At 44.8% G+C, this 13,496-nt stretch overlaps 1 protein-coding gene across 1 annotated transcript in view; it reads right to left on the reverse strand.

The window, feature by feature from the left end:
* CD58 (CD58 molecule) overlaps positions 1-13,496 on the reverse strand; it is a 39,243-nt gene that overhangs the window by 10,100 nt on the left and 15,647 nt on the right. Inside the window, exons 2-3 of the mRNA XM_042953575.1 lie at positions 11,956-12,252; positions 2,968-3,231 (exon numbers count right to left, since the gene is read on the reverse strand). Of these exons, the coding sequence (XP_042809509.1) occupies positions 2,968-3,231; positions 11,956-12,252 (561 nt within the window). The remainder of the gene's footprint in view (positions 1-2,967; positions 3,232-11,955; positions 12,253-13,496) is intronic.

The raw sequence follows: 13,496 nt of genomic DNA on the forward strand, positions 1-13,496 counted from the left end.
CCAAAAGATACGGATTATTTGTAAAACATAACCATGTCTTTATTGTACCTAAAAAAATAATTAAGCACTTAATATAATCAAATATGCAGTCACCACTTAAATCTCCCATTTTTTTTCACTTTCTTCTGTTTGAATCAGAATCAAACAAGGTGCATATATTGTAATTAATTATAGGCTTTTTAAATGTCGTTAATCTCTAAGCTCCCCATCACCCCTGTTTTTCTTCCCCTTATAATTTACTTATTTTTTTAAAATTCTTTTTAATGTTTGTTTTTGAGACAGAGCATGAGCAGGGGAGGGGCAGAGACAGAGAGGGAAACACAGAATCCAAAGCAGGCTCTAGGCTCTGAGCTGTCAGCACACAGCCCGACGCGGGTCTTGAACCCACGAACCTTGAGATCATGGCCTGAGCCGAAGTCAGACACTTAAATGACTGAGCCACCCAGGTGCCCCTATAATTTACTTATTGAAGAAACCTCATCCCTGGTCCTATAGACCCCCCATAGTCTGTACTATCATTCCACATGGTATGGTTTTTGCCAGCCAATCCCTGTGAGGGAGTCAAATATTTTTTCTTAATTTGACTTATTTTAAGACACAGAATCAGGATGATGTCATGGGAAGAAAACGAAACAAACAATTTCCAGAATTCAAAGATCTAAATTTTAATTCTATCTCCATTACATAAGTGAACTTGGGGAAGTCACCCCACCGGTTGAACCTGTCTCCTCACTCTCAAAAGGTAAACAACAACTCCTGTCCAGCCAGTCTAGAACAGTGGCTGTAAGCAACAAATAAGACGGTCAACTGGGGGGGGCTCTGCGAAAGGTGACAGGCTGGTCAGTGTGAGTTACGTTTCATCCACCAAGTGTTAAAAGTCTAGATTTAAAAAATCAGCACTTAAAAAAGAAAGACTATGTAACCATTAGACGCACATGAATTTCTATCTGTTACGATACATGCAACTCTAGAGAAAAGTATTCAAAACTCATCCATGGTATAAAGAGAGAGAGAGAGAGAGAGAGAGAGAGAGAGAGACATTTATTGTTGAAAAGAACCATTAAGATCATTAGGTTAGAAATGGGGGGGAAAGAAAAGGGTTCTTCAACATTTGATTTGAGGGACTCCAGATACAGGTCTCCGATGTCAGCACTACTCCAGGATTTAAAGACCTAAGAACTATCTGGCAATGTTTCTCAAACTTTCAAAATCTATAATGCGGTGTGAACTATCAGTTTGGGAGGAAATGTAAAAGAAAGATGAGTGAATCACCATTATCTAATAACAAAAAGGGTTTGTTTGCAAATCAACAACATTATACCATATCAATGAGAGGGACTGAGAGGGACGAACTGGTGACAATCTTTTCTGGAGGTATCTACAGGGAAGGGCATCTTATTTGGGCACTCAATTCTAATGAGAAAGGTTAAATGAAAACCTATGCAAGGGCGAAATGCTGGAAATTCTCTTAATTAAAGTATTCCATATCATCCTATAGAGGATCTTATTCAGAAATTATTTCCTTCGAAGTATTTGCCTCTTGGGACATGCGAAGCTTTTCCAGATTTCAAATTGCTTGTTCATTCCGCATAAAATCCTTTCCTTCTCTTGTTGGTTATGTGCCTTACACACATGCCAAAGCCAGAAAAGCACACTGGTTTTGTTTTCTGTTCCCACAACAAGGCAACCATGTGCTAGCACGCAGATTGCATTTCCACACTGTACGGCTGGGATATCATGCGACACCCACTAGGTGGGAGTAATAGAGAAACGTTTGCTCCAAGCATAACAAAGTCATTGATTTTGCAGCTGGCTTTCAAATCTTCTGGACAATCATGCGACTTGTACAAACGGTGCCGCTTTGAGTGGCACTTCTGTGGGTTTGGTCTTTTCTCTGTCCTCAGGGACCAAAACCATCAGTGATGAACTGGACCTCATTTTACACTTTGTCTGGAAGTATTTGTTGGTTTTACCCAGGAAGTCATGCTGCTTTGTCTGAAAATGATATAGTTACCTTAACACCTCCATGCCGTTATTTGAAAGATTTCAAGAAGGATAATACATGGCAGACTCAGGGAGAATGGCTCAATAATCAAATCTAATTCAAGTTTTTTATATTCATTAGGTGTACGAACTGCCTTTTTCTGTTTCAATTGTTTATTCAAAAAAAAAAATCGATTCACAGAATCACCCTCTCCTAACCCAAGGAAGCTCATATTCTGTATCTGCCCTAGAATCTTGTTCACTATCTATAATTATGAAATTATTCTGAATTAGAGTGGTTACTATTTTCATCTCTTCTTTTATGTTTTAATGAACCACTTTCAAATCACTGATCCTTTTGTCTGTGAACTGGGGATATATTGTCAAAAACTGAAAATAAAAATTGCAAATTACAAATGTACATGTTAAACAAAATAAAAGGAGCACAGCCAAGGAAGGCACACTGTCATGCTACTCACAGAGCGTGAGCCTAGACAAACGTACCAAATGCACATTCTTTGCGGCACACATGCAACCCTCAAGAACCCGATGGTTATTAAGAAATTATGGAGTGGTGTTGTGAATAGTTAAGAGCATGGGCTCCGGAGCCAGATGGCCTGATTGCAAAACCAGCCTCTGTCCCTTACTAGCTGTTGACCTTAGGCAATCAAACTAAACTCCCTTTGTCTTGGCTTCTCCCCAGAAAATCAAGACCGTCACTCGTAGCCAACTCACGCAGTTGTGTGAGGACTGAATTAATTAACAAATGTATTAGAATGATGCCGGACACAGAAAGGGCTATGAAATGTTAGCTTTATGTTATAATGGAATGTCTGTGAAAACTGTGACTTCTTTTACGCATCAGATTTGTGAAATGTAGGTCAGCCACTACATCTGTGGTTTGAAACTCACAAACCACCAGCGGTCCCTGGACCACACTTGTCTACGGTATCTCTGCCGTGACACATTTGGATATGTACTCACCTGGGACACAGGTTGCTAAAACCAGTGATGATGCCTGTTTGGACAACGGATTACTGATGATACACTCTATTTCCTGTGAGAGATCACTTTCCCTCTTAATAGAAACTTCAGATGAATTGGTGCTATTTTGACACTGTTCCGAGAAGCAATTCCAGGAGTACTTTATAAGGTTTACATGGCTGCTGTAGGTTTCCGGGATCCTGCAGCGGACTGTAATGTTTTCGGCAGTGAATGTGCAATTTAGTGTTGGAAATGGAAGAGGCTCTGGGAAAAAAAAAAAAGAAATGTAATATTTAGTCCAGAAAAGAGTAATACTTAGACTCATCTTCTCCAAATAGATGAAGAGCTCCCAACTTCCTTATGAGTTTGAAAAGGCAAGCCGACCACCTTCCTTGAGCTCCAAGGGGAGAGAATTCTCTCTTCTCCTGGGTCAGACCTACCTGCTCACATTCAGACTACATACAGGCACCACATCCCTTATCCTCAATTCAGAAAGCCAAAAGATATTACCCAAGATAGTAGCAACGTCGCATAGCTGCAAATCCTGATCTGAATTGACATGAGGATTTGTTTTTATTCTTCTCACTTCAAATATTCATTATCATGTTGTATCAAAAATATTCATGTGCTTGAATATGGGGCGGTCCCCCAAACTAAGTGGGTGCTTTGTAACATACATAGAGGAAAGAGTTAATACCACCTTTCTAAAACCTAAAAATGTTTAATTGTAAAAGACGTCTGACTTAACAGTGTCTGCAAAACATCTGGTGCAGCTATACTGTGGGGAGGCCCTGATAATAAGTAGAGTAGGTGACGGCACCTGTCACGGACCTGCCAGTCTAGAGGCCTTACTCCCAGCCTTCCTGTAGCAAGTGCTCCCTGCTGGCTATAGAGGGAAGGTGCCTGCGTGGCTCAGTCAGTTAAGCATCTGACTTCGGCTCAAATCATGATCTTGCCGCTCGTGGGTTCAAGCCCTGCGTCGGGCTCTGTGCTGACAGCTGGGGAGTCTGGAGCCTGCTTCGGATTCTGTCTCCATCTCTCTCAGCCCCTTCCCCATTTGTGCTCTCTCTCTCTGTCGCTGTCTCTCTCTCTCAAATATAAACAAATATTAAAAAAAAATTTTTTTAAAAGGATGGGTTAAGAACTGCAATGCTACTTTATCCTATTAGATATTCTTTCCTTTGTTAATTCATATACCTTCCTGCATCTCTACTTTGCCCCAACAATTAACCCAAAGAAATTTGAGAAAACACGTACAAATATATAGACTACCCAGAAAATGGTCATGGTAGCATTTGGATAATAAAATTTCAATGCATTATGAATATCTACTAAAAAGCAAATTAAAGCAAATTAATGTTCATATATGCTGCCATTTAAAAATGATATTTTCTAAGGCAAAGGAATGCCTATGTTCTAATTAGTAACCTAATATACTCTAAAAACTGGAAGTGTTCAATTCCTCTCCTCCTCCCCCCCCCCACCAATTTTGTCAACACTCCTTTCTCACTCAGTTAAGTGAGACCTGAGTCACACATGACTTCCCTTTCTGCTTGGGGCTTCTTCAGTTGTTAGGTTTAATCCAGCTCACATAACTTGTTAGATGTGGCCTCAAAGTAGGCAATGGAAGCCTTTCCCCAAATTAAATTGTAAGCAACAGACCAATATCCTTCAGGAAGATAAGCAGTTGTTCTCTTGACTCAAAATTGGGAAGCCCAGAGCTTCTCCCAGGCCTCCTCAGGTCCGTCCTGCCTCCCACACTCGGAGATTGGCTCCTGAAGCACCTCCAAGCAGCCCTGTGTATCTCCATGCAGCTGAGAAACACACCTGATGGTTCCAGATTCTGCGTGTTCCTGTGCCTGCCTCTGCAACTGGGCTGGGCATTTCCCAGCGGCATGAAACCGAGTTTTCTAGTTCCTTAGAAATGTTCCATGGAAGAGCTTCTCAAATATTAACGTGCATGAGGATCACCGGGGTATGTGTTAAAAATGCAGATTGCTGGGCCCCGTCACCCCAGGTGACCCGGATGCGGGTGCTCCGTGTGTTCTGTTACAGATTCTTGCTCACTGATCCAGTACGGTCAACGTCTAGTATGTCATCAAACACTTTCTAGACTGAAAAGACGTGCCTCATGAGCCCCCAGACTGTGCATCTTTGGAGGGTAAAGGCTAGATATCACTCACCTCTCAACCACAGCATCTGACATAACACATGGAGCACAGGTGGCTCCTCTAGAAGAACAGATATTGGACACATGGAGGGATAGATGGTGGATGGATGGATGGATGGATGGATGGATACGTTCAGGGAGGCAGTTTCAAATTATCCTCTCCACTCTATAAAATGTAAATCCTTCAATCAGCTCCCCTCCGAAAAAGGAACAGTGTGGTGCCTAAAAGCATGGACTTAAGAGCCTGACTGCCTGGGTTCACACCATTTGCCTTTGGGAAGTTACCTTATCACAACTCCCCCCTGGCCCCGTTCCCTACCTAGGTTTCCTCTCCTGTGCAATAAAGAAACAAACAGTATGTCCCCTTTAGGATTCTGATAAGGATGAAATGAGATGATACAGATAATTCCTGCCATATGGATCACCATGCAGTGCCGGCACAGAGATGCCAGCTGTAACAGAGCACAGGACAAGAAGGAGAGGCTCCCCAGGAGGGTGTGTAACACCACCAGGAGTTGGGAGGTGTGAGCTTTGGCCCTGGAGAGTGGTGTGACCGCGGCCCTTGCGATAGCTGGAACACGTTTAAGGCATCATATAGCCCAGGCCTCTTGTTCTACAGATGGGAAAACCCGTTGCTAAATCCGTCTGATTTTCATCTGTAAAATAGAATACTTTAAAGACTGTGAAGTCTAGTGGAATATAAAAGTAATCTGAAAGGACATTTGAAAGGAAGACTTTGTATTATTTTCCATGTTGTTAGAGCTCACTTAACTGAATAGAAGCTCTTTCTGGCGGTCTCATTACACTTCTGTGGCCAGAAAGCAAACCTCAAAGAGCCCGTCCCGCTCACCAAAAAGCATGCAAACCTTCCTGCAGCATCAGGCTCAGAGCTCCTACAACTCAGATCTCTCTGTCTGTAAGCTTCACAGTCCTACACTGCCCACGAGAATTCCCACAGCTATTGCTAACAAATGTTAGTTCCACCTGTACCTGAAGCAGTATTAAACTGGCAGGAAAGGCACTTATTTCATCCCTAAGATAACTCAGCCAATTTATAGTGAATGGATTCAGCTCACTGCTCTGTAAGGCTGAGAACTGCTTATACACATCTGATCACATTTGTACATTTCTATTAACTCTAATAAAAAGTCATATCGCTTTAGATTACTTAAGGATAGAGCAGTTAATTCTACTTACGTGGACATCACCATCTTTACTGCAACCAAAAAAAGCAAGACGTAATAAGCATTGGTGGTGGAAATTTGAAGGGGATTTTGAGGGAAGAAGGAAACCAAATATCAACTTACACACAGAAGGAAGTAGATGCCTGAATTTAGGGGGTGCCAGGAAATCCCCCTGCCTAAAATATCCTTTCTGAAAATCTCCCATTAGGCCCCGTGTCTCCGGAAGATCACCAAGTCACTTAAACATTAACAAACCCTGAAGGAAGTATGCTTTCCTCATTCCCCTCCCCACCCCCCGAAAAAGTATGACCAATCGTTTTCTCATTCAGGTGTGAAGCGTGAAATCTCGAGTCATCTTATGTCTTTTTATAACCAAAATCTAATTTTGTTGGCTCTTTCTTAGAAATATTTTCCCTTTCTTCCCTTTCCAAATATCTACTAGCAACACTTCTGTCTCCCTGGATGATCACAGTAGCTTCCAAACTGGTGTCTCCTCTAATTTACCATAAACACTTACCATCTTATTAATGATCCAAAAACAGATTTTATCAAGTCACTTATCTGTTCCAGTATGGGCTACAGGGGCTCCCCACTGCCACAGGCTAAAATCCAGACTCTTAAGCCAGGAATTGGGGTCCCACATTTAATGCTGCCAGTATCACTGCCTCCTGATGAAAAACCACCCCACCCCTGCCCCCGTACTGTGGTCCTCTGCAGGGTTTTGCAAATTCAGCTTCCTAAGGGCTATCCACCAGTTGATCTAACTACTGAAATCAAGCACCTTTGTTCAATTACTGTGGAATTTTAAAAAATAAATTATTTTTAAGCATTTCATCAAGCTTAAAAAGAGAAATTAATTCAAGTGTTTGAACTGTTTTACAAACTCTATGAAAGAGCTCCTAACATGCATTCCATTGTTAAATAGAGAACCCAGAAATGGACCTACAAATACATGGCCAATTAATCTTCGACAAAGCAGGAGAGAGTATCCAATGGAAAAAAAGATGATCTCTTCAGCAAATGGTGCTGGGAGAACTGGACAGCGACATGCAGAAGAATGAAATCAGACCACTTTCTTACACCGTTCACAAAAATAAACTCAAAATGGATGAAAGATCTAAATGTAAGATAGGAAGCCATCAAAATCCTGGAGGAGAAAACAGGCAGCAACCTCTTGACCTCGGCTGCAGCAACTTCTTATTTGACCTGTCTCCAAAAGCAAGGGAAACAAAAGCAAAAATGAACTATTGGGACCTCATCAAGATAAAAAGCTTCCACACAGAGAAGGAAACAATCCATAAAAGGCAACCAGCAGAATGGGAGAAGATACTTACTTGCAAATGACAAATCGGGTAAAGGATTAGTATCCAAAATCTATAAAGAACTTACCAAACTCAACACCGAAAAAAAAACAAATAATCCAGTGAAGAAATGGGCAGAAGACATGAATAGACACTTCTCCAGAGAAGACATCCAGATGGCCAACAGACACATGAAAAGATGCTCAGTATCACGCATCATCAGAGAAATACAAATCAAAACCACAATGAGATCCTACCTCAGAACTGTCAAAATGGCTAAAATTAATGACACAAGAAACGACAGGTGTTGGCGAGGATGCAGAGAAAAGGGAACCCTCTTGTATTGTTGGTGGGAATGCAAACTGGTGCAGTCACTCTGGAAAACAGTATGGAGGTTCCTCAAAAAATTAAAAATAGAAATGCCCTATGATCCAACAATTGCACTACTAGGTATTTATCCAAAGGATACAAAAACACTGATTTGAAGGGACACATGCACCCCAATGTTTATAGCAGCACTATCAACAATAGCCAAATTACGGAAAGAGCCCAAATGTCCATCGACTGATGAATGGATAAAGGTGTGATATATATATATGTGTGTGTACACACACACACACGTACAAACACACACACACACACACACACACACACACACACACACACACACAGGAATACTACTCAGCAATGAAAAAGAATGAAATCTTGCCATTTGCAACAACGTGGATGGAACTAGAGTGTATTAGGCCAAGCGAAATAAGTCAGAGAATGACAGTTATCACATGATTTCACTCATATGTGGAATTTGAGAAACTCAACAGATGACCATAGGGGAAGGGAAGGAAAAATAAAACAGAGAGGGAGACAAACCATTAGAGACTCTTAAGTACAGAGAACAAACTGAGGGTTGCTGGCAGGGTGTTGGCTGGGGGGATGGGCCAAATGGGGGATGGGCATTCAGGAGGGCACTTGTTGGGATGAGCACTGGGTGTCATATGGAAATGATGAATCACCGGGTTCTACTCCTGAAACCAATACTACACTGTATGTTAACTAATTTGAATTTAAATTAAAAAAAAAAAAAAGGATTCCATTGTCATCTAGATTCAAAATCAATCTTTTTAGTTGCTAGTTCTATAAACTGCCAGATCCCAAACCTGCATGTTTTAAAAATTCTGCTTCATCAAAGGGATCCATGGTTCTAACAGAATGCCTGCATACCCTAACAAGCCTCACTTTTCTAAATGGAATTGATCTTCTTCTGGACAAACCAGCCACCCAGTCTGAGAGCCCCCATTTCTGTCAACTGCACCTCCCACGTCCCAGACACCTAGTTTGATTGCTTTCATTGCTAGAACAAATATTTGTGGAATGCCTACTAGCCACTGAAGTCCCTTACTGAGCTCTGGGGCTATAACGATGAACAAGAGAGAAAGTCTCTCTTCCTCCTAATGTCTCCAGCAGAGCAGGTAGGTGAATTGGTGAATAGCAGTAGTTTATCCAGCTTGTCACCGCCCCTCCCCTGTTCCACTGAGACTGCCTCAAACAGGACTTGGAGAGCCCAGACTTGAACTTCTACATTGGACTTTCTGCCTCTTCTCCATCCCCTGGGAACCATCTTACACACTTTGCCACCGGTTGGATCTTCCTAAAACACCTTTGGCATGGAGGCAGCAGGACTAGAACAACACCCTCTTCTGGGAGAAAACAAGTGAACCTGGGATCCCACAGAGGGGAGAGATGACTACAGACTCAGCTGTGAATGCTGGGATGGGGGCAGTGGGTAGCACAGAAAAGTCAGCCAAAAGGCAAGGACAACAGTAGGATGCCCGAGAACACAAAGAGAAGGCCATGGATGCCAGATCCCATACAGCCTTGCAGGCCACTACAGGTCAGAGTGAGAGGGGGCCACTAGAAGGCTCTCGGCAGATGAATGGCATCCCCCGGCCTCTGTTTTAAGATCACTCTGGCTGCCTGTATTTAAAAACAAAGTGTGGTCATAATATATGTAAGTCAAACAGCTATGCTGTATACCTTAACTTATATGGTGACAGATGTCAATGAGGTCTCAATGAAACTGGGGGGAAACTGGGCAAGGGTGGAAGCTGGGCGACCAATCAGGTGACCACGGCAATCTTCCAGATGCGGAAGCAGCAGCCTTGGACCAGCACCAGAGGAAGTGCTGAGAGGTGGTCAGATTCTGTGAAACCAAAAAATTTCCTGCTGGAATAAACATGGTGTTCAAGAGGAAGAGGAATAGAAAGAGAAGCACAGTGCCAAAGATGACCCCAAGGCTTTCGCCTGAGCAAATGAAAGGGTGGAGATCCCGCCAACCAAGCTGGGGGAGATTTGGGGAGGAACAGGATTCAGAGGAAAGTTGAGGAGCTCACTCCTGGACTTGTGGTATTTCAGAGGCCAATCAGGTGTCCCAGTGGAAATACACAGTAAGCAGCTGGAAACACACATAAGGAGCTCAGTGGGGGGCTGGACTAGAGCTCTCAATCTGTGCATTATCGGCAACAAAGTGATATTTAAAGCCGGACCCCTGGATGAGCTCACCCACCTGGGTTGTGAATGCGCAGAGAAGAGTGGCTTATGCCTTAAAGTCTCCAGGGCTAAGAGGTTGGCAAGATGAGGGAACCAGCCAAGGAAGCTGAGAAGGAACTGTTAGTGAGTTAAAACCAGAAGAGGGTGGTGTCCTGGATGCCAAGAGAAGGCAGGGTCTCAAAGAGGAGGGAGTGATCGGCTCTGTGGGATGCTGCTGGGCGGCAAGAAAGACATGGGTAGAGCATGAATGGATCTCTGGACTCGTTAATGAGGACGTCAAGAGCTTTGGTGCAGTGAGGGAGTGAAAGCCTGTTTGGAGTGGGTTAAAGTGAACAGGAGGAAAGGGGTTATAAAGCAAATACAGACAACTCTTCAAGGGGACTTTCTATAAACTCAAGACAGCAAGTGGGTGGCAGCTGGAGGGGTGGAGGGGGCACGAGAGGGCTCCCAGTGATGGCATGAATATCTGATGGCATACTGCCCGCTGGTGGGGATGGGCTGGCAGCTCTCGGAGGAGACTGTCGCAGGAGCAGAGCAGATGTCCCTGAGCGCAGTGACAGGAGGCGGGCCTCGGGGCACAGTGGAGGGCTTGGTCCTGTGACCAGGGAGAGACAGCAGGCTCAAGGGCAGGTAGGCAGAAGGGCTGAGGGTGACGTCCTGGGGAAATTCTCCTCTGAGGGCTTCTCTTCCACAGTGAAACAAGAAGTAAAGCCTTCAGCTGAGGACTGGGTCTGGAGAAGGGGGGTGTTAGAGGCTTGAGGAGAGGGGACGTTGGACTTGACTGAGGCGAGTGACCAGAAATGTACAGTGTGGGGCTCTGCGGGGCGATGCGTTTCTCTGCGGCCACGGTGTGTGAGATGGATGAGATGAGACTGGTTTGAGACTGGCTGGACAGGCCATATGAGTCCGACCCGCTTAAAAAGGAGCAAGGAAGCTAGGCAGGCCTTCCAGTGAGCGAGCATGCCTGGGCGGCCTCAGGAGGACGGGGGCCACACGAAGTGAAGGAAAGGCAGAGTTGAGCGGAGAAAGGAGCTTCACATGGCAGTGGGACACCTGGCGTGTCACAGCGGAGGGCTTAGAATGAGTGGTGGTGACAACGTCTAGGCTCTATCCATGGGCGGGGTGGTAGGAGGGAGGACAAGATCATCACGGGAGAGATGAGGGACTCAGAAGCCAGGATACTAGAATTACATATTTAATATTATAACCACTAAGAATTAATGACAGCAGGAACATCAGAAACAGCAAAAGGCAGCCAGGCATTCGAATGACCCAAAAACGTTGGGATGTACCCATGGGCCTTACAGTTGATGACAACAAGGAAGGAGAAGAACCCAGAAGCATCGGCAAGCAGCACGGAGGAACCTATACCCTCTCTCCAGTTCCAGTGTAAAGTGATATAGGAGAGGAAAAAAAAAAAAAAAATCCACCTCCTGGGGTGGGGTGCAGGTGGAAACAGAGCGTCATCTATCAAAGGGGCTCAAAGAGTTCTGAGCTCATGACTGCCACTCCATCCCTTTCCAGAATATTCCTAGTAAGACAAGTGATGCTGAGGCCAGCAGCCCCACCCAGCTGGGGCTGCTCTCTCCACCTCGGTCACATCCCCTCCTCGCTCAGAGGATGACAAGGGGACTGAAACTGGCCCCTGTGTGCCAGATGGAGAGGAAAACCCTGACAGCCCAAGAGACCTAATCCTTTTATTCCTCATAAACCATTCATTTGTGTTAGTCTCTTAAAATAGTTGGCAATTTGCCGTGTAAAACAAACCAACTTATCGAATGCTTACCAATCACGTAAAGGGTGAACTTGGTATCGGTAACGCTTGAAAGTTCGACTTCATAGTCCTCTTCATCCGATGATGTTAGATTGAAGATGGTAAGGTTTCCTGATGTGATGTCCAGATGAACCCTATCTACAAACGGTGGGTAAGCTCTGGGCTTTAAGAGTTCTTCATCCCATTCTACGACTTTATCTTTTTTTTTTTTCCACATTATCTCTTTAATGGGTATAGAGCCCGATGTGTACAAAGTTACGCTCATGTTTACAGTTCCGTATATCGGCTGGGGCTCACAGCTGATGAAGTCTAGGAGGGAAAAAGAAAGTGGTTAGGAAAAACAACACAACTTTATTGAAAGTAGAAAGCCATCTTCCAAGATGCTCTCTGGGGGGAAAAAAAAGTTAAATTTAGCAGTAAAAATTATTCATCAGCTACTTGCTGTGCTAACTTGATAACCACTGACAGAAAATAGAGCGAGTAGAACATGCTTGACCATGCGAAGCTTACTCTTTTAAGGGGAGGACTGGGGCTTGCATAAATGCAAGAACTGTATTCAGTTCTGGTGGGGCACCAAACCCATGCCAGGTACTGTGGGCAAGGCTGTGAACGTGACAGCTGACCACACAGGTGTCACTCTAGGCCCTCAAGAAGTCCCACAGTGTGGAGAAGACAAAGCAGGCATGGGAGCCACCTCGTCAAGGGCCTTCCCCAGGAAGTGACAGTAATACCGCACTGGGGGCATCCCTGAGGGACAAGAGGTGCCGGCTGAGGGCTGGGGGAGGAGAGGTAATCATTCTGAGAGAGGAAGCAGTGCCTCCAAAAAGACAGGCCTTGAAGTCAAGAAGGAGCTTGGTGTGTTTGAGGAAATAAAAGCAGCTCCCAACGGCTAGACAAAGAGAGCAAGTGAGTCACGGGTGGGGAATGAGGCTGGAGAGGCAGGTGGGCCCAGGTGACAGTGCCCATTCATGGGCTACTGGGGGTGTCAGATAAGACATGCTAAGGGTTTGGGATTTATCCTAATGGCAAGGGAAAGCCGTAGGAAGGCTTTAAACATAAGACTGGCACGATATAATTTAAGTTTCGGCAGACTGGCCCTGCCAGCAGAGTGGAGAGTGGTTACTGGGGACAGGCACGGAGGCAGGGAAACCAGAATCAAGGTCAGTGCTGGAGCACCGAGAGGGTGGAGGACTGGACGGACCAGACCGGGGTGTGGGCGGGGGGAATGGACAAAAGGGCAGATTCCAGAGCCCCTTGGGAGAGAGCGCAACAGGGATTAGTGAAGTGGTGGGGGGGTGAGGGAGAGGGGGAGTTAACGGTGTTGGTCAGGCATCCTTCTTGGCTGACTGACTTGGGGCTATTAGCTGAGGTCAGAAACAATGACTGAGAAGCAAGTCAGGGGGCAAGACGCAGAGTAAGAGCACGGGGACTAGGTTCGGTGGTGTGGGGGAGCTGGCCCCAACTGTTAGCATCTCTGCGGGACCCCATTCAGCCAAGCCTGGCTGACAGCTTGAAATCCACATGGTGGGAGTATTTACAGCACAGAAACTAAC

This window comes from Panthera leo, chromosome C1 (genome assembly GCF_018350215.1).
Source record: "Panthera leo isolate Ple1 chromosome C1, P.leo_Ple1_pat1.1, whole genome shotgun sequence".
NCBI classification, from domain to species: domain Eukaryota; kingdom Metazoa; phylum Chordata; class Mammalia; order Carnivora; family Felidae; genus Panthera; species Panthera leo.